This window comes from Trachemys scripta, chromosome 13, assembly GCF_013100865.1.
Source record: "Trachemys scripta elegans isolate TJP31775 chromosome 13, CAS_Tse_1.0, whole genome shotgun sequence".
NCBI lineage: Eukaryota > Metazoa > Chordata > Testudines > Emydidae > Trachemys > Trachemys scripta.
The window spans coordinates 5,315,022-5,339,562 of record NC_048310.1 but is presented as its reverse complement, the minus strand read 5'-3'; the positions used below and the strand labels follow the sequence as shown (position 1 = coordinate 5,339,562).

General features: G+C 52.3%; 1 protein-coding gene across 1 annotated transcript in view; it reads right to left on the bottom strand.

The window, feature by feature from the left end:
* The window catches only part of CBFA2T3 (CBFA2/RUNX1 partner transcriptional co-repressor 3), a 114,062-nt gene extending 89,932 nt beyond the window's left edge, over nt 1-24,130 (bottom strand). Inside the window, 1 exon segment of the mRNA XM_034788229.1 lies at nt 23,470-24,130. Within this exon segment, the coding sequence (XP_034644120.1) occupies nt 23,470-23,560 (91 nt within the window). The 5' untranslated portion in view covers nt 23,561-24,130.
* Nucleotides 24,131-24,541: the final 411 nt, after the last annotated feature.

Here is a 24,541-nt window from a genome sequence, read left to right as displayed (position 1 = left end):
AATGCAGGTGCAGTTCAGGTTAGAGTCACCTGTGCCCTACCCTTTTAGGTTCACCTGTGCCCTGTCTGCTGCGGGGTCCAGGGGATAGTTCCCTGATTGTAGCAGCGGAGCTGTGTGTGCTCTGAAAGGACAGTGTAGCAAAGGGGCTGGGGCAAGCTGCATTCCTTTGGTTGTTTCTACTGAATTGACACCCCTCAGAAGACCTTTGATCCTTAAAGGGACGGGGCCCTGGTAGATCTGAGCCAGACATTCCCACTCGAGTGCTATCCTTCCCCTTTGTAAATGATGTCATCCTGGCGTTTCTATGAACAAAGTGGAGCACCCAGTCCATCCATTGGACTGATTAGCAGCCACCCACACGTTCCACAGGCTGGTACCCGTTGTTCTCAAGTGAGTCTTTCGGTCTCTCCTCTGACACCTTCTGGTACTGAGGGTGGAAGCTTCTGCATCTCTCTTCAGTTTATTTCACATTAAGCAGAACATTTCTGCAGCCATTTTAGTTCCACTTTCCAACTGCACAGTCCGTTTGGAACCCTTTCAGTACCCAAAGATTTTCACGTCCTAGTCAGTCCTTAGAAGAGCTGTTATCTGCTAAGCTCTGGATAACTTGGGGTGTTTACGGTGTTCAGAGCTGACTATGCAGTTGGAGATGTGGCACAAACTTTCTGCTTAATCTGAAATAAACTTCTCTCTCTAATTGGACGCCTCACGTGTCAGTGGGTTGTTCTGGTGATCTGTCCTCTTGGGTTTCAGGTTCCATGGTCTCGTGTCGACGTTCACGTCTTTCAATCCCTAGCATGAATGCCACAGCTGTCGGATCAAGGGTTTCCAAGTTTACAGGTCAACGACATCCTCATTTGCCAGACATGGCTGAAATGTGTCTGCCTCTGAACTCAGGGTCTCTGTGCCGGGGCAGTATCTGGTTCCATCACATAATGCGGTTCATCTTCACTCTTACGATCAGACTAACCGGAGTCCATATTCCTGCCCCCATTTTGATCTCTTATTGTGCTGGTTTGTCGTGTCGGTGTTTTCTGTGGTGGCAGTTTCCAGCGTGGGGTTCTTTCCCCAGGTAAGAAATCACCGGGAAGTGAAAGCGTGGGGTGAAGAACTCGAACACATCCTTTTCCATCTTCTGCTTTTACTTCCCAGGACGGACTATCCCTTTTACTTCCAAGTACTACTTGAATTTTATCTTCCCAGTAGGAGCTTAATCGGCCTGCTCCCCCTCTCTCTGAACGGTTCCTGACACAGACTCTGGCCCTGGCAAGAGGGCGCTGACCGCCATGCACTTTCTGATCAAGCTGATGTTTACCACAAGCAGCGGATTTTTTAGAACATTTTCACGCCAGTTCATAAGCTTCTTTCGACTGCCCTTTCCATTTCTCAGCTAATCTTTATGGCCTCCAGGTGCGGATTCAAAGTTCATAGGTAAACTAAATGCAATGTCAATGGGCAAATATGGTGATCTTCCACCTAAGAAATAGAATGGTGAGAACCCTGTAGCTTCATTTCACGTACAATTATCGGCATAGATTACCTTATGAAGGGAGTTTTTCCTTCCAGTTGGACTTTTGTTCTTTTAACAAGGTTCTCAACATAGCCAGCAGAGTTTGGTTCAGCCGGTCTAACTACCAGGACCGGCTCTAGGCACCAGCAAAGCAAGCACGTGCTTGGGGCCACACAATTCCAGGGGCGGCATTCCGGCCATCTTTTTTTTTTCCTGCTTGGGCAGTTGCGCTCTCAGAGCTTGGGGTGGCAAATTTTTTGCTTGGGGCAGCAAAAAACCTAGAGCGAGCCCTGCTAACTACCCATTGCCCTGTGATATGGAGCTGTGCCGGGGACCTGGATCAGTGTTCACATCGCACTCCCTGTCAGTACCGGCCCGGGCCGGGGAAGCTAACGATCCAACTAGCGGACTAAATATGCTGATGAATCCTGGTCACGTGTCGCCTGAGGCACAATGTGCAGACACTAAAAAGATGGGGTTGTGCTGTACCCTTCTGAATAAATTATCTTCAAACTCTGACACTTGGTCTTGATGGATCCTTTTGGGGAAACCAAATGTTAAAACCAAGTCACTGAAGATCTTGCCTGCCACGGTCGTGCTGGAGTTGGCGGTGCTAGGTAGGTTTGGACAAGCCTAGTGAAGTGACCAACTACCACTAAGATGCATCCATAGCCTCCTTTGCTTGTCTCTAGATGCAAGAAGCCTATTGATACAAGCTCAAATGGTTCTGCTGTAGCTCTCTGAGTTAGCGGAGCTCTGGCAGGCTGGTGAATTTCCTTTGCTTGACACATGTACAAACTCTAGTGATATGATGTTCGATGTCCCTCTTCATCTGTGGTCAATAAAACTAGTCTCTTGTGCGACTGATTCCTTGCTCTGATCCTAAATGTCCCATCTCTCCACGTAGTTCTTTTGTATTTTACAGATGATAACAGTTGATTTAGTGACATGGTTTTCTGGTAAAGTATTCCATCTTCATCCACATGCAACTATCCCACTGAGACAGCGGATCTTACCCCGTTCTCCCATGTTCTCTTGGTTGTTTGGTTTGTTCCCCAAGGACTTATAATACAGAATTTTACTAATAGCTGGTTCTTCTTTCTGAGCTGCCAAAATGTCTTCTCATCGAATAGGCTTGATGGTGGATTTAATACCCTTGGAGAAGTCTTCTACTGCCAAAGGGTTGTAGTAATAGCTTCTAACCAAGATACCTTGTCATCTCTTTGTACATCCAAGGACAGTAAAACAGCATTAACAACTCCTGTCTTTGTCTCTTCTGTGCATTCCAGCCTATGTTTTTGCATATCAAGGGGCATTCTGGATAAAGCATCTGCCTCCACATTAGATTTCCCTGGACGATATCTAACTTTGAAGTTAAAATGAGCTAATTCTGCAACCCACCAGTGTGCTGTGGCATTCAGCTTGGCAGTGGTGAAAACATAGGTTAGTGGGTTATTATTGCTGTAAAACATGAAGGATTATGCCTAGTAGAGGTTGTCACAGTATTTGTCAGTTAGAGCCCGTTTCAGAGCTAGGAACTCCAGCTTTTCTGCATGAAGGTGATAATTCTTCTCTCCTGCGGTTAGTGTTCTTGACCCATAAGGAATTAGGTGCAGTTTTATACTCTCCGTTTACCCCTGATGTTAATATAAGACCTAATTCCTTACTGGAAGCACCTCCATGAAGGATAAAGGGAAAGGCAACATTGGGATAGGCTGTTATTGGTGGCTGTACCAGGCAGTTAAATCAGCTGGTCTAAAACTCTTTGACGTTGCCCAGTCCAGGGAACGGGCTGTTTGGAGGGTATCTCTCCAGAGCCCTTGCCTTGCTCCTTGGCTTTCTGATTTTTCAGACTCCACTCTTGACAGTGTTGTGTGTCAGATGCTAATGGAACAGCCAACAAGTCAGACCACGGCTTTGCTATTTGCGAAGTCTTGAATCTATGTGGATAGCAGGTGAAGAAGCCTGGCAGCTTGCCAGGCTCCCTCTATGGAGTCTGGTGGTGTCTCTGCAAGGACACAAACGGCCGAGATGTCAGTTGGATTCACCTCATCCCCTGCAGCAGCCACCACCTTTCCCAAGTAACGGACCCCTCGCTTAACGAGCTCACATTTAGAAGCTTCATTCCAAGCTTCTGCAACGGTTGCAATGCTCTCCTTACAGTCTCCACGTGCTCGTCAAAAGGGTATCGTCCAGGTCGGGGATACACAGCTCAGGCGTAAATTCAGCACGGCACTCTTCCACACCGCAGGTGCTGCAACATTCAAACTCTCCTCACTGTGCTCCAAACCTAACCTACAAGCTCCTTGCACTCTGCAATAACAGGCCCATCCTCTGCGGTGGGCGGAGGTTATCTGCTAATGGTGCCCCCGACTAAAGACCAGATCTGTTTATCTAAGCACCTATACTAGGCTGATCATTGTGGTAGGTGAGCACCTTACTCTTACGTCACCACCTGCAAGGGGCTGAGAGGTTACTGTGCAGAGCGTGGGAAATGCTTAGATCTTTCTTTCCTTCTGAGTCGTGTACAAAGTCCACCCCAAAGGGCTCCATCCACAGGTTAAGGGTCTATTGCAGGAGTGGGTGGGGGAGGTTCTGTGGCCACCAATGTGCAGTTGGTCAGACTAGATGATCACCATGGTCCCTTCCGGCCCTTAAAGCCTGTCAGTCAGTGAGCTTTGAGCACCCTGACCGTACACTCAAACACACGAGGACATAGCAGATACAAAGTAAAAATCAGCCAATGAAATGGCTCTTCTCTTTCCTCCCCCTCTCCAGCACACCTCACTCCATCACGAGTCACACAGCGGCCTGTACCGCTTAGACCCATCCCATTGCAGTTTCCCACTAGATGCAAATCTATCTGGCAGATCCTTCCCCAGTGGCCGCTCACACCAACGGACTTTGCAGCATGCCCAGAAGGTCAATAGACTTCTCCCAGTTGAGACTGGTGGGCCTGGTGCCGTGTATGGGGCCAAGCTGCGGCCCATTTGGGGCCCTAAGGTGTTGGGGGAATTTAGCAAGCCCGGGAAGCTGCAGCATGACATGAGTTTCTCTTGAGGATGATTAAGTGCCTAGACACATCTCCAAACAAAAACAGGCACCTTAGACTTTAGGGGCCACATTTCCACCCCGGGGCACTATTTGTGCATTTGCACTATTTTTTGTTACATGTGCAAAACCACTCCCGAATGCAAACAGAATTTGCTCTTGGAAATTCTATCGATTGTGCAGGTGACATAATGCCAGTTGTGACTCTGTGTGTGTGTGTGTGTGTGTGTGTGCGCGCGCGCACCCACACAAAACAGCACATGCACAGATTGAGACTGGCTTTGCAAATCTGACCTTACAGCCTTTTTTATCCTACCTGTCATCTCTGTAAAAACATTCTACTGAAGTAATTCTTCTTCTTCTTCTTCTTCTTCTATTTGCTTTTACTTTCCTGTCTGCCCGTTTCCCCTGCTCTCCCAACAGCCATGTGTTGTTTGCTAAGCTCATGTACTTCTGAGTACACATTTAAGGGCTGATTGTTATTCAGGCAACATTTCCTTTCATAAGCATAAGGCTTTTAAAAAAGCCAATGGCATTCATTTATCCCACCTTCCCCTGCACAAATATGTTGAGTCATGCCCCTGCTTGGTGAGACCATAGGGAACCAAGAGACCAGTTCAGATCAGAGCATCCACTCAGAATAGCAGGCATGGGCTGGGTGGGAGGATAAGGTTTCATGAATGGCTGGTTCTACAATCGGTGTTTCACCAGCCACTTCTTCAGCTCAGAGGCTGCTATGTACCTGCTCTGTTTCCACAAGCCTTCAGACTTAGCATCCTTTGCTTGCTTACGAGACAGGTTCTTCTATCAGAGGTTGTCGAGTTGAGAGGAAGAAGGGTCTAGGAGTGGTTTAGGGACTGGACTGGGACTCGGGGGTGTAGGTTCAATTTCCAGCTCTGCTACAGACTCCCTGTGTAACCTTGGGCAAGTCATTCCTCGCTCCGTGCCTCAGTTTACCCAACATCCCTCTCTCTCTCAGTCCTTCCTCAGGCACAATTCCCACCCAAGTCAGGAAAAGCCACGGATTTGTCCTCCTTGTCTCCCGTAAGATCCCTCCCCGCCAGCTGGGATGCTGCAGTCAAGTTCAGGTTTCTTTCACCAGCATCAACCAGTAGCTTTGGCTCCTTTGTGGGGGCCACGTCATATTTCCTCCCCCCAAGGCTCTTGGGGGGTGAGATTTTTGTCCCCACTGGCAAACTGCAAAGGGCAACAACAAACAGCAGAGAGAGAAAGAGAAAGCTGCCATGGGGGCATCGAGGAGGCTGTGAGCTATCTGTACCACAAGGAGACCTATCAGACTGGGGACAGTCGGAGCAACAGCAAGCGTTGCAGGGCTGCAGAGATGGCTTGCAAGGTTTCCATCTCCTACCCCATTGCATAATTGACGGTCACCATTGGCTCTGAGGAGCCGAATGACAGGGTCCAGGCTCACGTCTAACTGGTGTTGGCGAGTTTCACAATGGGACTCGAGGTGTTTCTGAAAGCCCCAGCTCCTGGATCCATGGGATTCCATGAGAATCTCGACTTCCATTCCAAAAACAAGTCGTTTCTAGCCCTCGTGGTTGGGGAGAAAAGCTGGAAAGCGTGAAGTGAGCGCGTCACAGAGGATCAGAAAGCAGAAGGCAAGTGAAAAGAACCCACAGTGCAGGATTGGTGTGAAGTGTCTGATTTGGGGGGCCGACTCAGGATTTTTTAAGGCTTGGGAATGGCAATGCTGTGACCACCCTCAAAACAACCTACTGCTCCTGTTCTGACAGCTGGCTGGAGGAGGCGGCGTAATGGTAACAGATGCCCAGGAAGTGAAGCACCTCCTGAGGGCGCAGGTGCAGAGTGCAACCTCTGGCTAAGGTGAAGCTAACTCGTAACCCCCAGCCTGCATTCTGTGGAAGGAGAGCTGCCGGGGAGTTATAATAACAGCACCATGCCCTTTCCTAGCACTCGCTGCCTGTGGATCTCAAAGCACTCTCCAGAGCTGGGCAGATCCTTCCAGGTAGCAAGGGACACAGTCTCCCCCATGATGGGGCAAAGAGCAGCCAACAAACTGTATTTCTGCCCTGCCCCCTTCCCCCACCAGGTCTGAGAAGTTTCTCGGTGTAATCAGGAGATGTCATATTTCCCATCTGATGCTTTGTGTGCAGGGATGTGTTTGTCTTAATCTCGGCGTCTAAATCCAGCTCGCAGCTAATCCCAGGAGCTGAGTCGCAGACCGCGTGCGCCGTTCCTTTTTAATTTTGTTTGAAACAGAAGCTCACCCTCGCTCATTTCCCAGCTCTGTAATTCAGTGTGGAATGCACAGAGCAGATAAGCGACTTGTTGGGAGCCGGCGGGCTGGAGAAGACAGCTCACCCGCGCCCGCAAGTTATCACTCGCTGCAGCTGCATCCGTCTAGGTGACATCTGCTAAACAGGAAGTGCCGCTTGCCAGTTTCTTTCTTAAGAAAAAAGGGGCTCGTTTTGTTTGCTTTCCCCCTTTTTCCTATTTGTTTGGGGTCGGGCCTTGCAGATCTTTATACATTTCTTTTGAGTTGCAAAGTCACCGAGTGAGCGAGAATTCGTGTTTGTAACTGTTGAAAGACCAGGCTTTCTTAGCACTAGCTTTTCTGAGGCAGCACATTGGCCCGCGTGGTGTGAGAAGGGAGTGTGGAGGGCTTTGTGGCATCCACGACGCTTTTAATAAGAATTTAAAAATAAAAAGTTTTCCCAAGCCTGTCGATTTGATCCTGTTATGTGGCATAAAAAGAAAAATGATCCTAGCAGTTGTGGGAAGAGTGTCACCAACCCTGAGAAGTCCAAAATCCAGGTTCATGTCCCCCAAAATGATGAGATTATCTTAAACATCAAGAGATGAAAAAAAATCAAGTTCTTTTTCTTAGTCTCCTGGTTTCTGGGCCTTTAGGGAGCCATGTTTTCCAGCATTTCTCTGCCACAGGAAGGTAGAAACTTTTATAAAGCTGAGATTCTCATGTGATCCCATGACTACCGGAGCTGGAGCTTTAAGAAAAAACCAATTACCATGAAACTGACAATACAATAGCGGGAGTTGGCTGTGAATGGTCATTGCTGCTAGCGCCACAGCCATTCCAACCCCACTGATTTCACCGAGTCACAACTTTCTGAAATATCCCCTGGAGGAGCTGAAATTCTCCAGGTTTGGTCTCTGCCCAAGGGTGAATTTGTGTGGGAAGTGCGAGCTAAATCCCCTCAGCCGTTTTGGAGTTAGGTGGGATTGCCAAACAAACCTTTGGCACATTTCACCAAAGCTTCTGACTGTATTTTTCCTCACATCCGAGCCTATCTGTGGAACTGCAAATGCAGCCCCCAGTGACTTGACAACACACTGGTCTCTTCTCTCAGGGGTCTCTCTCTCCCTTTCCTCAATACTGGGGCAACATATCCAGCTCTCTCCTTCCACGTGCTGCCCCATCTCTGTTCCAAGAGCCACTCCCTAAGAGCTTTCTGTGTTCATTCTCCCAGGGCCAGAGTCCGCTCTGTGCAGCCCTATTGAAATCCATCAGTCCTTTCTGGCCCTGGAATGGCGCTCCTTTCCACTCTTGCCAATATGTCCCATAGAGAAGGTCTTTGTATCATCTCTGGGGGGGCTGGACCTGCCCCTCGTGCCACTCCCTGGCACCTATTCTCAAGGAAGTTAGGTGAGAGTGGAAGAATGCAAGAACATAACATAAGAACATAAGAACGGCCGTACTGGGTCAGACCAAAGGTCCATCCAGCCCAGTATCCTGTCTTCCGACAGTGACCAATGCCAGGTGCCCCAGAGGGAGTGAACCTAACAGGTAATGATCAAGTGATCGCTCTCCTGCCATCCATCTCCACCCTCTCACAAACAGAGGCTAGGGACACCATTCCTTACCCCTCCTGGCTAATAACCATTAATGGACTTAACCTCCATGAATTTATCCAGTTCTCTTTTAAACCCTGTTATAGTCCTAGCCTTCACAACCTCCTTAGGCAAGGAGTTCCACAGATTAACTGTGCGCTGCATGAAGAAGAACTTCCTTTTATTTGTTTTAAACCTGCTGCCCATTAATTTCATTTGGTGACCCCTCGTTCTTATATTATGGGCACAAGTAAGTAACTTTTCCTTATTCACTTTCTCCACATCACTCATGATTTTATATACCTCTTATCATATCCCCCCTTAGTCTCCTCTTTTCAAGCTGAAAAGTCCTAACCTCTTTAATCTCTCCTCATATGGGACCCGTTCCAAACCCTTAATCATTTTAGTTGCCCTTTTCTGAACCTTTTCTAATGCCAGTATATCTTTTTTGAGATGAGGAGACCACATCTGTACGTAGTATTCAAGATGTGGGTGTACCATGGATTTATATAAGGGCAATAAGATATTATCTGTCTTATTCTCTATCCCTTTTTGAATGATTACTAACATCCTGTTTGCTTTTTTGACTGCCATTGCACACTGAGTGGACGTCTTCAGAGAACTATCCACGATGACTCCAAGATCTCTTTCTTGATTAGTTGTAGCTAAATTAGCCCCCATCATATTGTATGTATGGTTGGGGTTATTTTTTCCAATGTGCATTACTTTACATTTATCCACATTAAATTTCATTTGCCATTTTGTTGCCCAATCACTTAGTTTTGTGAGATCTTTTTGAAGTTCTTCACAGTCTGCTTTGGTCTTAACTATCTTGAGCAGTTTAGTATCATCTGCAAACTTTGCCACCTCACTGTTTACCCCTTTCTCCAGATTATTTATGAATAAGTTGAATAGAACTGTTCCTAGGACTGACCCTTAGAGAACACCACTAGTTACCCCTCTCCATTCTAAAAATTTACCATTTATTCCTACCCTTTGTTCCCTGTCTTTTAACCAGTTCTCAATCCATGAAAGGATCTTCCCTCTTATCCCATGACAACTTAATTTATGTAAGAGCTTTTGGTGAGGGACCTTGTCAAAGGCTTTCTGGAAATCTAAGTACACTATGTCCACTGGATCCCCCTTGTCCACATGTTTGTTGACCCCTTCAGACGACTCTAATAGATCAGTAAGACATGATTTCCCTTTACAGAAACCATGTTGACTTTTGCCCAACAATTTATGTTCTTCTATGTGTCTGACAAGTTTATTCTTTACTATTGTTTCAACTAATTTGCCTGGTACTGACGTTAGACTTACTGGTCTGTAATTGCCGGGATCACCTCTAGAGCCCTTTTTAAATATTGGCGTTACATTAGTTACCTTCCAGTCATTGGGTACAGAAGCTGATTTAAAGGACAGGTTACAAATCATAGTTAATAGTTCCGCAATTTCACATTTGAGTTCTTTCAGAACTCTTGGGTGAATGCCATCTGGTTCCGGTGACTTGTTAATATTTAGTTTATCAATTAATTCCAAAACCTCCTCTAGTGACACTTCAATCCGTGACAATTCCTCAGACTTGTCACCTGCAAAGGATGGCTCAGGTTTGGGAATCTCCCTAGCATCCTCAGCCGTGAAGACTGAAGCACAGAATTCATTTAGTTGCTCCGCAATGACTTTATTGTTTTTAAGTGCTCCTTCTGTATCTCGAGGATCCTACATCAACTCCTTTGTAGCAAGGGTCCCGAGGGAATTAGCAATACCCTGCTCTCCAGCCAGGCCCATCTGGCTCTCTCTCCCACACACATCACATTTTACCCAGACTTCATCAGCCCCTCTTGGTCGTCGCTTCTGCTGCAAGGGCAGAATCTTCTCCTTCCATGCGATGCCCTTCAGCAAAATCACATTTTGAGGTCTGACCACATCACAGATGTACGTAACATAAGAACCCAAGAATGGCCATACTGGGTCAAACCAATGGTCCATCTAGCCCAGTGTGGAGTCTTCCAACGGCAGCTGGAGCCAGATGCTTCAGCAGGAACGAACAGAATAGGGCAATTATCAAGTGATAATTATCAATTATCAACTGTCCTCCAGTCCCAGCTTCAGGCAGTCAGAGGTTTAGGAACACCCAGAGCGCGGGGTTGCCTCTCTGACCATCTTGGCTAACAGCCATCGATGGACCTGTCCTCCGTGAACTTATCTCATTCTTTTTTGAATCAGTTATACTTTTGGCTTTCGCCGCGTCCCCAGGCAATGAGTTCCACAGGTTGACTGTGCGTTGTGTGAAGAAGTACTTCCTTTTGTTTTAAATCTGCTGCCTATTAATTTCATTGGGTGACCCCTGGTTCTTGTGTTATAAGAAGGAGTAAATAACACTTCCTGATTTACTTTCTCCACATCAGTCGTGATTTTATAGACCTCCATAATATGTCCTCTTAGTCATCTCTTTTCCAAGCTGAACAGCCCCAGTCTTTCTAGTTTTTGCTCATACAGAAGCTGTTCCATACCCCTAAATAATTGTTGTTGGTCTTCTCTGTACCTTTTCCATTTCTAATATCTTTTCTGAGATGGGGCAAGCAGAACTGCGTGCCGTATTCAGGGTGTGGGCATACCATGGATTTATATAGAGGCATTATGATCTTTTCTGTCTTATTATCTATCCCTTTCCTAACATTTGCAGTGGGGGAGGTCTAGGTTGGATATTAGGAAACACTATTTCACTAGGAGGGTGGTGAAGCACTGGAATGGGTTACCTAGGGAGGTGGTGGAATCTCCATCCTTAGATGTTTTTAAAGCCTGGCTTGACAAAGCCCTGGCTGGGATGATTTAGTTGGGGTTGGTCCTGCTTTGAGCAGGGGGTGGGACTAGATACCTCCTGAGGTCTCTTCCAGCCCTAATCTTCTCTGATTCTGTTAGCTTGTTGGGCTGCAGACGTTTTCAGAGAACTAGCCTCTAAGTATCAGCAGGAGGCAGGTTTTCCAGGAGGTGTTGGAAACACAATGCAATGCCACGTGTGCTCTGCACACCAATTCCTTGTAACTCTGTGTGGGAGGCAGTGCAGAGAACACCGCCAGGGCTGGGACAAAGCTGATGCTCTGAGGGGATCAGGGCGGCTGCCCCTGGCACCACCATTTGGGTGACAAAACATATAGAGACCCTGGAGGGATTTTAAAAGGCGACCAGGTGCAATGGCATCTTTTCCCAGCTGCCCTGAGCTTTTCTTGCCTGTGGCAAGAGCCAATTGCAAGGAAAAATGGGCTCTGGAAACAGGGTGAGTTAGACAGCAGGAAGGCTGGGTGTCTGCTGCCCAACACTTAGTGCCATCATCTACCCCCATGCAAAGGGCGCGTGAAACTCCACCATTTGCACTTAGTAGCACTGTGCACCCATTTGGCATGGACTTCGCACTACACCTGCTGCAGTGTAATGACTACACCTGGTGCAGGGCACTGGAGGATTGGGCCTTTGAGGTAATGTCTACTAGGGCCATAGTGCAACAAAGTGTGTGATAGTGTGATCTATAGTCACAAGGTCTTGTGCGAGGCCAGGCTGCTCCTCCTCAGGGTGGGCCCTGGTCTAACTGATCTGGGCACAAGAAAGTTGACTAGTTTCCCCCACTGATGGTTGCCAGCGAGCACCGTGTGACCGTGGGTTCCTGCCCTGTTTCTCCCCGCCAGGAGCGCGCTGTCTGTGCAATTAGGTTGTGGAGGGGTTAACGCTCTCCCCTTCTGCTTGGCCAAATAACAAACCCGTAGCAGGCTGCTTGCCAGCGCTCCTGATTTGACAGGGTGGAACTGGCTGCAGAAGGCTCTTTAATGATGGGAATTTAATTAGCTTGCATTGCACTTCCAACACCTCCGGTCCCTGCAAAAAAATCAATGTGAATGAACAGAAGCCAATCCGGCATAGCCTGCTGCAGCTCTGTCACACCCCCAGAGTTACAGACAGCTTTATCAGCCGGTGCACAAGAGCCGGTTTCATGGGCAGGGAGCTCGCTCGCTCCCTTCCCACTTACACCAGTTCCGAGGGCAGTTTGCAGAAGAGGAGTCCCATGTCGCCAGGGGAAGGACCGGGTGGAAAATGAAGCTAAATCAAAGGCCACAGTGAAACCAATGAAACCATTGCAATAGGTCTAACTGGATATGCTGTCTTCCAGACTGCGGCCGCAGGCTGCCTCTGAGAGCTGTCCTCTGGGCCCAAAGAGGGAATGGGCAGGTGCCAACGTAGCAGGTTGATCGCTGCATCCAGGGATGCCTTCGCTCAGAACAGCCACCCACCTCCCCTCACCCCGAAGCCAGTCCTTTGACTCCCCACACAGCCATGCGCACGCTGGGGGACACCACCACGCTGCTAATGGGCGCAGAGCCGGGACCCAGGACAGCTGGAGTTTTACTCCTGGCGCTGACCGTGATGAGCTGCGTGGCCTTGGGCCAGCCAAGCTGAGCCCGTTCCGTGCCACCATTCCGCCCTATCACTGCCACTGCGCCCGCTGGCCTGCCAGCCTCTCTAGCTCTAATGAGAGCTAACCTGTCCCATGGAAACCCCACGGGCCCTGCTGCTACCTCTACACCAGGCCTTGACGGTGGGTGGCACTTCCTCAGTGGGCATGGTGCCCATTGCCTGCCCCAGACCCTGGATACACTGCCTGCCTGGGGTGGGGAAGGGGCAATGGGCCCAAGGAACAATCCAGGGGCTACAGAGCACCACTGAAAGTGGGGGGACAGAGGGTGTGACTAGGAGGGAGTCGAGTTCTGTCCCAGGGTGGGTGTCTGAGGGCAAACCCGTCCTGCACTCACTGAGCAGCAGTGGTTCCCGTCCCGTGGGGCTAGCGGGCTCCCCCCTTTAGCCCATTGGCTGCTCTCATCCCAGCATCCCGTGACCAGAGCTGGATGAGTAGCGGGGGTGGGGAGGATAGCTGAATTTGAGTGAGTGGCATAGCAGAGCTCAGGGGCACAGCGCCACTCAGGGTGGAGGCTCACTCTGCAACCCACCCCCACGGTCTCCCACTTCCCAGGGGCAGGGCCTGACCTCCTCTGTGTCATACCCCCTGGGGGCAGGACCCACCCCCAATCATTTTTTGGAAGGGTGGGGGAGCCTCAGTTTCAGATTTTGCCCCCAGCCCCCAAAACCTCTGTGCAGCCCTGCAGCCCAACATTCCCCCTCTCCCGCAAATCTCTGCGAGGGCGTGGGAATTACCCGCCCCCTGCCCCTGCTCTTCCCTTACTTTTCCATGTCCACCCTTGGACTGAACCATTCCAGACTCCTGCCAGTCTGGGGATGGACAGGGAGCTCTGTGTGGCTGGCCGTGCAGGACAAAGACCCCTGGACCAGTGAGACGCTGCAGTGGGAAGGGTGCCGGGGAGGGGATGGCAGAGATTACCTTGTGGGACAGGGTCCCAGCTGACACCTGTTGTGGAATGGTAACACTGTCAGGGCAAGGGCACAGCTGGTCTCCTAGCACCTCGCAGGACTCGGCGCTACCCAAGTGCTGCCGCCAATGCCCCCCTGCCGCGGGGAGCCCCTCTGGCACCGGGCCCAGGTTGCAGGTGGAGGACTGACGCACAGAGAGCTAACGCGGGTTGGCCGCAGGCACGCTGGGAGTCCGTGGCAGAACCAGGAACAGACCCGCATCACCTGGGAGCAAGGTTAAGGTTGCAAAGTCATGCAGTGTGCAGCTAGGAAATGCCAGAGTTGATGCTGGCCATGCAACCTGAAGGCAGGCCTCTTGTGCATAGGCATTGTGAAACAGACTTTAATGACACGATCCCAGCCTATGCTGTCGACAGGACCCTGCCTCTTTCAGTGCACAATACATGAAATTCACCCTTCTGAAACAAGCAACCTCATCACCTTCTTCTGGGCAAGCCTTCCTCCTCCCCTCGCCTGCCCCGTTCATCCCTTACCGCCACGTAGTGGCTAAGTGATGCTGTGTCTCTGCTAGGGACTTTTGGCCAACGTTCCTGTAGTGAGGCGGCCTGGCTCCCAGCCGCCCCAGAGGGGACGAGCCCCTCTGGTTGCCAAAGTGGGCGGAGCCACTGGAGCCTGCGCCTGCCCCCCAAAGGTCAAAGCGCAGGACAGGAAGTATAAAAGCCACATCCCAGGGCTCTGAAGCTGCCTGGCCGCCGGAGAAGCCAGACGCTGGGGGCCTAGCTCCCGCTGGGGAGACTGACCGACCCGAGGACTGGCCATACCAGTCAAGGCCTGATGACGACCAGACCCCGGAGAAGCTGTCAACCCTACCGGAGAGAAGCGACCCAGAGAAGCTGCCAAGCCTACCGCTCGCCAAGTACCCTGAGGAGCCCATGGTCCTTGATTCCCTGGAGGACACCGCCCAGATGCAGGTGTCACGGAGTGTGGGGGGACACAAGGCCCTGCACCCCCGGCTTCCTGCGATTCACCATGACTCTCAGCCAGCCAGTAAAGCAGAAGGTTTATTTAGACGACAGGAACACAGTCCAAGACAGGTCTTGCAGGCACAGACAACAGGACCCCCTCAGTTAGGTCCATCTTGGGGTTCCAGGGGCACCACAGCCCCGTTGGGGGGTCAGAGCCCCGTCTGGGCTCTCCTCCATTACCAGCCAGCTCCTGACCAACCTCAATTCCCCAGCCTTTGTTCTGTTTCCCGGGCAAAGGTGTCACCAGGCCTCTAACCCCTTCCTGGGTTCTCACCTTACATGCTCAGGTATTCTCCATCGGCCAGACTCCCATCCCCCAATGCAGACCATCCTAGCCACACTCCCCTGCCTTCCCAGCCAACACTCCCCACTCAGCATTCAAAGACCACATTAAGAACAGTCCCAGTTCGTCACAGCAGGTACTGCTAGAGGGGAAGTTAGGAAGTAGCCCGGGGGCAGCCGACCCTAGTCTGGCTGCAGCACACCCAGAGCCGATGTCAGCATGTTGCAGCCAGGATCCCCACTGACACAGCAGCAGGCCGCCTGCCGCTGTTAGGGCCCCAGGCTGGGACCAGGGCCGGCTCCAGGCACCAGCTTACCAAGCAGGTGCTTGGGGCGGCCGCTTCGGAGAGGGGCGGCACATCCAGCTATTCGGCGGCAATTCGGCAGACGGCCCTCACTCCCGCTCAGAGCGAAGGACCTCCTGCCAAATTGCCGCCACAGATCGCGATCGCGGCTTTTGTTTTTGTTTTTGTTTTTTTTTGTTTGTTTGGCTGCTTGGGGCGGCCAAAACCCTGGAGCCGGCCCTGGCTGGGACGCAGTGGAGTGGGCGGGCCTGCGTCCCCCCTGCCACCCCACTTACGGGTGGCCGTCTCCCCCTCGCCCCAGATGCTCAGAACCAAGAGTCGGGTTTTTGATCCTGAACTAGCAGGGCCGGCTCTGGCTTTTTGGCCGCCCCAAGCAAAAAAAAAAACCCGGGGCGGCCAGAACGGCAAAGCAAAAAAAACCCCCAAACAAACAAAAAAAACCTGCGGCGCGGCCGGAGCCAGGGTGCAGGGGGACGTGCCCCGGCTAGTGGGGGGGAGGGGAGGGAGCGGGGGGAGAGAGAGAAGGGGGCGGCCAGGGCTTCAGCGGGGTGCTACCATGCGGCTCCGACCGCTGGGCCGCCTGCCGCGAGGGCTCCGCGCCGCTCCAGTCGGCTGGGAGGGAAGGACGCGGGCTGCCCTGCCGGGCTTGCTGCAGGGCGCTCCATCCTCCACGCTGCCGCCCCCTACAGGGCAGCCAGAGCGGCACAACAACCAAAAAATAAAATAAAAAAAAGCGGCCGTGCCGCCTAGGATTGGGCGGAATGCCGCCTCCTACGAGCTGCTGCCCCAAGCACCAGCTTGTTCGGCTGGTGCCTGGAGCCGGCCCTGTGAACTAGCTGCTCAGCCCCTGCCTGAGGGCCTGAGCTCCTGTTTGTTTGCTGCCCCGCCCTGACCCAGGGCCTGGGCTTATTACTGAACTAGTTTGCTCGGCCCCTGCCTGAGGACCTCAGCGCCAGACTGTGTGTTGTCCTGCCCTGACCCAGGGCCTGGGCCTGATACTGAATTATTTGCTCGGCCCCTGCCTGGGGCCTGAGCACCAGACTGTGAGTTGTCTTGCCCTGACCCAAGGCCTGGGCCTGCTATTGAATTATTTGCTCAGCTCCTGCCTGGGGCCTGAGCTCTAGACTGCTTGTTTACCGCCCCGCCCTGACCCAGGGCCCGGGCTTGGTCTGGAACTATTTGCTCAGCCCCTACCTGAGGGCCTGAGCCCTTGAGTATTTCCTGTCTCACCCGGCCAGTTCCCTGACTCAGCGGACCTCAGTAGTGAGGCGGCCTGGCTCCCAGCTGCCCCAGAGAGGGGCGACCCTAACAAAACCCCTCTACAGGTCCCCACTGTTGCTAAGACTGATGCAGCTCCCCCAGTGGCAGCAATGCTGGAAGCACTGGTGTAGACAGGTGGCTGGATGGCCACTGGCATTTTAGACCTGTTATCTGCAGTGTTAGATAACAAGATGGTTCAAATTGCAACAGAAGCCTTGTCTACACTAGAGTCCAATCATTGCTATCACCAATGGAGCTGTGTTGACTAAGGTGGGAAATTGTGGGCAAAAAACCCTGGTCTGGACACAGCCCTGTAAGTTCCTGACAGCAGGGAGTTTGTCCTTAGTCTCTCTGGCAGGCCCCATGCTGCGTACCTATGAGGCTAGATAGTAGGTATTATTATTATTGTTAATTATTGGGAACAGATGCATCATGGGAAGCAGGGGATGTTGCTGGCTGGCTGTGATCACCTTGCACTGTTTCCAAGTTCCCAGGCTAAGCAGGGCTTGTTATCAATAGCAGAAAACCGTGCCCTCTCTGTTTGATTTCATTTCCCTTCCTCCGGCCCCTCCCTGCTCCAGTGCTCCTCTGAGATAACTGAAGCCAGAGTGAAGGGTGGGCCATGGACCAGCCAGCATTATCGCTCTCTTCCTCACGGCGAGTAAATCAGGAAGTTTGCAGAGATACCCTGCCAATAAAATAAACATTGTTCCTGCCAGCAGCCGAACGGTGTATCCCTCAACCCCTGGCAGCTGCCAGAGCTCCCCTTGGATCGCCCTTCCGGTCAATAACGTGTGCAAATCAGCAGCCACCCAGCAATGTGTGTTCTTAACCGAGCTCCAAAGCTAACTGCATGAAGACCCTGCGTTTGTGACACGGCCGACCGCTGGTAGGGAGAGAATGCTCCACGCCGCAGGGAACGACAGGTGACCGGGAGAGACTGAGCATGTGTTGTCATTAGAGAGCTGAGCAACGCTCAGATCCAGACCCTGATATCTCAGCCCTCTCTAAACGATCGAGGGCCCGAAGTCACACACGGAACGTACGGCGGAGCAGGGGATCCAGGCCAGGTCTCCTGAGCCCCAGACCAGCACCTAACCACTGGGCCAGCGGCGCCTTCCTCTTTACAAGGAGAAGGGAACTCTCCTCCCCACAGTCAGGTCCTTCTTGAACCCCACCGCTGCTGTGGAACTGGCAAGAACCGGAGCCAGCGTCAGTTACGCCAGGCTGGGGCACTACAGGAAACCCACCGGTCGGACAGACAGACAGCTTAGATAGATGAGGACAAACACCAGGCAGGAGGGCAATAAACCCATAAAAATGGCACTACCAAAATGTGCGCCAGCTGTCACCCGGACACTCAGATACGAGGGTGATGGGCAGGAGCTAAGAACCTGACCAGACGCTGCTCAGAGGTTACAGTCACTTCCTCTGTTCTTTGTTTGCCAACGGTAAGTGTCCCACGGCTGGGACCGAGTCTGCGAGGTGGTTAGAAAGTGGAAACCCCCCGGTGCAAACGATAATCATTTTCTCTGAAGAGATCCCACCGCCATCACCCCGTGTTTACCATCTGGGAAGAGATCAGCCCAAGAAAAGGCTCAGGATGGGACACTCCACACACCCCCCTTTACTCTAGCATCACCATCAGGATACATTATCCATTCGTTCTCTGCCTTGCCCTACCGGGCCATGGTCTCCCTTTGGCCCATGGGCAAAGCTCCCACTGAAATCAATGAGCAAAGAAACAAGAGTCCCGTGGCAGGACATGACCCATAATGGGTATGGCAGTCACTGAGGGAAACTAGAGCCAGTGATTCTCTGAGCAGGAACAGTGGCCCTAACTGAATCCCAGAAGGCAAAGGGTTAACTCCTGGCCTCTGTAAATCCCAGCAAACAAAGGGTTAACCTATGGGCCCTGTTAATCCCAGCAAACAAAGGGTTAACCCGTGGGCCCTGTTAATCCCAGCAGGCAAAAGGTTAACTCCTGACCCTTGTTAATCCCAGCAAGCAAAGGGTTAACGCCTGGGCCCTGTTAATCCCAGCAGGCAAAGAGTTAACTCCTGGCCCCTCTCTCCCACAGCTGCACTGGGTGGAGTAAGGAGATGGAACTGGGGCCTGCTGGCCCAGTCAGGCTCTCCGAGGAAACTCTGGGAACTCCATAAAACAGCTAGTTCCCGGGGCTGGCATCCCTTGACATTCCCAGGGAGGTGGAGTGTTTATGGGCTACTGGCTGAAGGCTTTAAACTAGAGAGCGTCAGCTGGGAGGGCACCTGTGGGTGTTCTCGTGTGCGTGGTGTAGTTGCCCTGAGGGCCCACAGCTGCGGTATTATTCACTCCCCACTCTGCTGATAGGACTAAGGTCAAAGGTACGGCTTTCTGCCCCCTTACCCTATGGGGGGTGTGTGACGGGTGACCAGGTGTAGCAGCAAAGTTTTGCTCCCTGCATTGATATCCACCTGGAGTGGTCCTGGGTACGATGGAGGCTTTCTGGCGAGCCAATAAGACCTGCTGTCCTAGCCGGAAGTCACTGCATATCCTGCTGGGGGTCTCCTCTTCCCCTCGCTCTCCTGTGGTCCCTGTTAAAGAAACCCTGGGGCTGAGGCTGACTCAGGTCAGACATGCCCGCGCTGCACATCTGCTCTCAAGGGCAGCAGTGCTCCCCGGATAGCCAGGTGACCCTCTACACATGCAGCTGGTTTCAGGTGCAGCTGCTAGACCCGGTCTGCAGCATGATTTCTTCACTGCAATTTCCCTTCCTTACCCCTCTGGTAAGAACGAGGGGAGGGGAGCGTAGTGCAGACCAGCCGCCAGCCCTCTGAGCCCCATGGTGCTTAACCCAGCTCGGAGCACACCTAGATGACCCAGTGGTTACGTGCCCCTGGACAGTCACGCTACAGCGTCTTGCCCTTGCCCGTGCTGTGGTGGGCTTGTACTGCTGGGGGACCTCAACAGGAGACGTCTGGTGGAGATGGGGTCTCAGGCGGCTCCTAGTTACCTTGTAAATCCTCTCAACTGCTGGATTATTTTCTGCCTGAGAAACAGAGCCCGTTGCTGTGCAGCTCTGAGAGCCGGGCAGCAGCTGTGCATGCCAGGGCAAAAGCTGGAGAGCCCAGGCTGCAAAGGGGAACCAGCCAACCTGCCTCTAAGGCAGCCAATGCCCCAATCCCCGAACAGCCTCCACAGGGCTGGTTAACTTCCCCTTTGTTCCTCTTCTTGCAGGGCTGCCCTGAATGTGCTGCTGAACACGGGCTGCTGGTGCCTATGACCGTGGCTGGGAAAACCCACCTGCTTCAGGGGAAAGGGTAAGTCCAGTTTGTCCGTGATCCCAGTTGGGTTTTTACGGTTTTGGTTGGTCAACTCGTTGGGTCTCAGGGAAGAATATTGAAAAGAAAGCAGAGACCCAGTATCTTTAGGGCAGTAAATACAATCCACAGACGCTCGTGATTCTGCAAAAGAACGAGGAGTCCTTGTGGCACCTTAGACGCTAACAAATGTCTTTGGGCATAAGCTTCCGTGGGCTAAAACCCACTTCATCGGATGCCTCCACGGATGCCCAAATAAATGTGTTAGTCTCTAAGGTGCCACAGATACTCCTCGTTCTGTTTGCTGAAACAGACTAACACGGCTGCCCCTGTGAAACGATTCTGAAAGTTACTAGGAACCGCGTCACTCCTGCAAGCTCTGCTCTTAGGAGAGGTGTGGTGAGAGCACAGGACTGGGAGCCAGGGATCTCCTGAGTTCTCATCCTGCCTTTGACACAAACACGCTCTGTGGCCCTGGCTAAGTCACTGCGTCTCTCTCAAACCTGGGGCTAATGGTGCCTGCCTCCCTCCCAGAGGGCTGTGAGGATGAGCTAGGAAATGTGTTCTAGCCTGCCAAGGATGGAAAGGGTTTTACACCATGAAATGCCCTTGCTGCCCTCCATGGGCATGCCTAGCTCCTGCCCATGCTAGTGGGAGGGCAGGCCAGAGGGTGCACAGTCCTGCTTCTGGGATGGCATCCACAGAGAAAGGGTCAAGATATTTCCAGCAGCAGCATCTCGTAGGTATGAACTGCGTGACCTGCTGAGGTCTTGCTGCTGGGCGTCACTGCAGCTCGGGTTCTCTGACACGCTGGATGGAACCGCTCTGCCGTGATACCTGGTGTGGTTCTCTACAGGGCCGTGCGGTGCTGTGGATGTGGGAAGCACCATGGAGTGTGTCCCCACGTGCCTCAGGGCCTAATCCTGAGCGGTGCTGAGCACTGCCTGACTGTGGGAGCAGGCCTTTGGGCAGCACTGGGGTGGAGACTGGGAGTTGTCTCTCCGGAATGCTCTCTGACTGTGTGTCGGGGATTCCCTGGCTTCTAGGCAGCCTGGTTCCTTGTGCATATTCACCTTTAAAATCATACTGCCAGGTGCTAGTGGGGATTCAAATGCACAACCCCAAACTGGGGAATAACTGGCAAGGCGGTCGTGCTGCTGAAAAGGATCTGGGGTGAGAGTGGCTCATACGTTGACTGAGTCAACAACATGATGCTGTTGCAAAAAAGGCTCCTATCATTCTGGGGTGTGTTAACAGGCAGGTTGTATGTAACACATGGGAGGTAATGGTCCCGCTCTATTCAGCACTAGAGTCCTGTGTCCGGTTCTGGGTGCCACACTTAAGGAAAGATGCGGACAAATTGGAGAAAGTCCAGAAGAGAAATGAGAAAAGGTTTGGCAACCCTGAGCTAGGAGGAAAGGTTTAAAAAAAAAAAAAAAAAAAAAAACTGGGTATGTTTAGTTCTGAAAAAAGACTGAGCAGGGACCTGATAAGGTGCAGGGCTGTTCTAAAGAGGATGGGGACCAATTGTTCTCCATGTCCACTGAAGGTAGGAGAAGTGATGGGCCTAGTCTGCAGCCTGGGAGATTGAGATGAGCTATTAGGAAAAGCTTCCTAACTCCCAGGGGAGTGACGCACTGGAGCAGGTGACCGAGGGAGGCTGGGGAATCCCTGACCTTGGCGAATTTTAAGAACAGGTGGGACAAACCCCTGTCAGGGACAGTCTGAGTTTACTTGGCCCTGCCTCAGTGCCCAGCGCTGGACTAGATGATTTCTTGCAGTCCTTCCAGCCCCAGTTCCATGATTCTAACCCCCTGGAGTCACTTGGGATGGGCCCAGCAGCTGCTGTACTTCCATGTGCACTGGGTTAGTGGGCTGGACCTCGTGAAGCCCTGCATCCTTCCTCCCTTTGCTTGTGGGGATGACAGGGCCTTTCTCTCCCCCCCACCCCCAGCATCCTTGAAAGCTCTGCAGGACAGAGACCATCCTGCTGGCTGGGAGTGGTAGGAACATCTCCCTCCAGAGCCCAACCATGTGGCTCCCTTTGCCCCACTGACCCCACTTGCTTGCCACTCAGGTTACAAGGGCCACCTCAGATCCCTCCATGATCCTGCGGTGCTGTCCCCATGCTGGGCTGCCCTCCTGTGTCCTTCCCATCTCCACCACCTCCCTTAGCAGAACATTAGCAACTCTAGGAATGAGGGTGTCTGGGGAAAATGTGTTACAGCAGGGGTAGACAACCTATGGCATGCGTGCCGAAGGCAGCACACGAGCGGATTTTCAGTGGCACTCACACTGCCCGCGTCCTGCCCACCGGTCTGGAGGGCTCTGCATTTTAATTGAATTGTAAATGAAGCTTCTTAAACATTTTAAAAACCTTATTTACTTTCCATACAACAATTGTTTAATTATATAGAATAGACTTATAGAAAGAGACCTTCTAAAAACATTCAAATGTATGACTGGCACGCGAAACCTTAAATTGGAGTGAATAAATGAAGACTCTGCACCCCACTTCGGAAAGGCTGCCGACCCCTGTGTTACGGAGACTAGACGGATCCACAAGGGAACGGCTTTAACTCTGGCTCCTGCAGCCCCTCTGAGCTGTCTCCCTGACCTGGAGCAGTAATTGACAGCCCGTTAGGAGCGCCGCTACCCACACACCTCAGGGACTGGTGGGGCCAGATCTTGATCTTGGTTACACCAGGGTAACTTTGCTGGAGCCAGGGAGAGACTCACTGGGGTAAGTGAGCTCAGAATCTGGCCCAGAATTGCTGCCGGGGAATTAGGGTGGAAAAATAAAACAAGATTCAGAATTACACATGAGCAAGTGACCTGATAATTAAAGAAAGCACTGAGTAAATTCAGGATTTAAAACCTGTAAATAAAACATGAACGAGCCTGATTAGTCATTATGGAAATGTTAATTGCAAAGCAGACATTGCCAAGTCAGGATGCACCTTCCTCCAGCTCGGTAGCAAAATCCTTCCATTGTCCTGTGTTGCTCACAGATTGGAGACCAGAAATACAGTCAAACATCTCTCTGTGCCAAACCTGGCCGCCTCCTCCTAATAATCTGGGACAGGTGACTAGCCAGCTGCTGTTTGAACCAGTTGGGCAGCTCCCTTGGGCTCTGCTCCGCTGGGCTCTGCTCCCCCAGGTCTATCTGGTTTGTTTGTCCGAGGTGCCATTGGCTTTGCTGACATTAAGCGCCCGCCTTTGGAAAACAAGTGCATCTCCCACCTGCTGCGGGGCCCTTGCACCAAATCTGGCTCTGTGTTTGCCACCCAGGAAGTGCAAGGGCTTGTTTGTGCCCAGGGCTTTCCCTGCGATGAACACCTGTCTGGCTAGTTCTGGGCTGCTCCGCTGCCCTGAAATCCTGTTTGATATATGGGATGAGTCAACATCTCAGCCCTCGGCGCACATGTAAACAAAGCGGACAGCCTGGCAGCTGTAATTGCTACCACCTGGTCCATCCGGGATTGGCTTGTTCCACCTCCCATCCAAAGACCTTATGTTCTTACCTTGGCCGGTTCTCCTGGAGCCCCTTCCCCAGGTGCCATGGCAAGTGGAGGCGGAAGGTCGGTTTTCCAGCTCGGAGGAGCCTCCAGCCATTAAAGCCCAGCCGGTTGCTTGCAGTGCCAGCTGAACGGTGTGGTGGTGGGCTCCAGAAATGCAGTGCCAGGCCCTCTGCTGCCAGCACCGCTGGAGAGGCTCTACTTAAGCTCTCGGCTGGAGGCTAGCTGCGACCAGAGGCCATGCAGGGCTCTGGAGGGTGTCTCTCTCTCACATGCTCTCAGCCACTTTGCAGGGGAGAGGAGCTGTTTCAAATCCACACCGGAGGAGAGCAGGCTGGAGAGCTCCGGCCTCTCCCGCGGATTGCATAACAGAAAATGCAGGCGAGCGGCTGCTGGTTCTGTCCCTGGGCCACCCTGCCCCTGAGTGGCTCTGACTTACTGCTGTCCAGCCTGCTCTGGAGTGTGCCTTGCAAGGGGTGCTGGGTGCTCATGTGACCACCAGGGTTGATGTGGAGGGGGAGTTGTGTCCCAGGGTGAGAGGGGAAGGCAGACAGCTGCCTGCTGGTGATAATGCAGCAGGGGAGGAGGACTGGGCAGCTGTACCCTTGTTCTTCCCCCAACAGGAACCATCTGTGACCAAGCCCAGCTCTGTCTTCCCTATCACCCATTCCGGTCTGACTTTCCAACAACTTCCCCTTCGCGCTGGCTTCACTTCCCCACTCCGCGAGCGGGCCCGGTGCAGTAGCAGCCGCAGCAGCGGCCAGCCTGGGGGGGCGAGTTCTTGTTTTCCCGCGGGGGGGGAGGGGGTCAGGGAGTGCAGGCAGGAGCTGGGCCTGTCTGTTCTACGTACAGCGGGCTGGGCGGGCGGGTGCCTGCGGCTGTTCTCGTCTTGAACTTGTCTCTTCGGGGGGACTTCAGGAAGGCCTCAGATCTGACATGATCCTGCCTGGCCTGGCGCCATGCCCTGGGCCTGCCGGCACACATCTGTCATGCACCCCCTGGACTGCAGCCCTCACCCAGCCACAGGTCTCTGCTGCACCTCAGTCATCTCTCAGCTGGAGAACTGAGAAAAAATCCC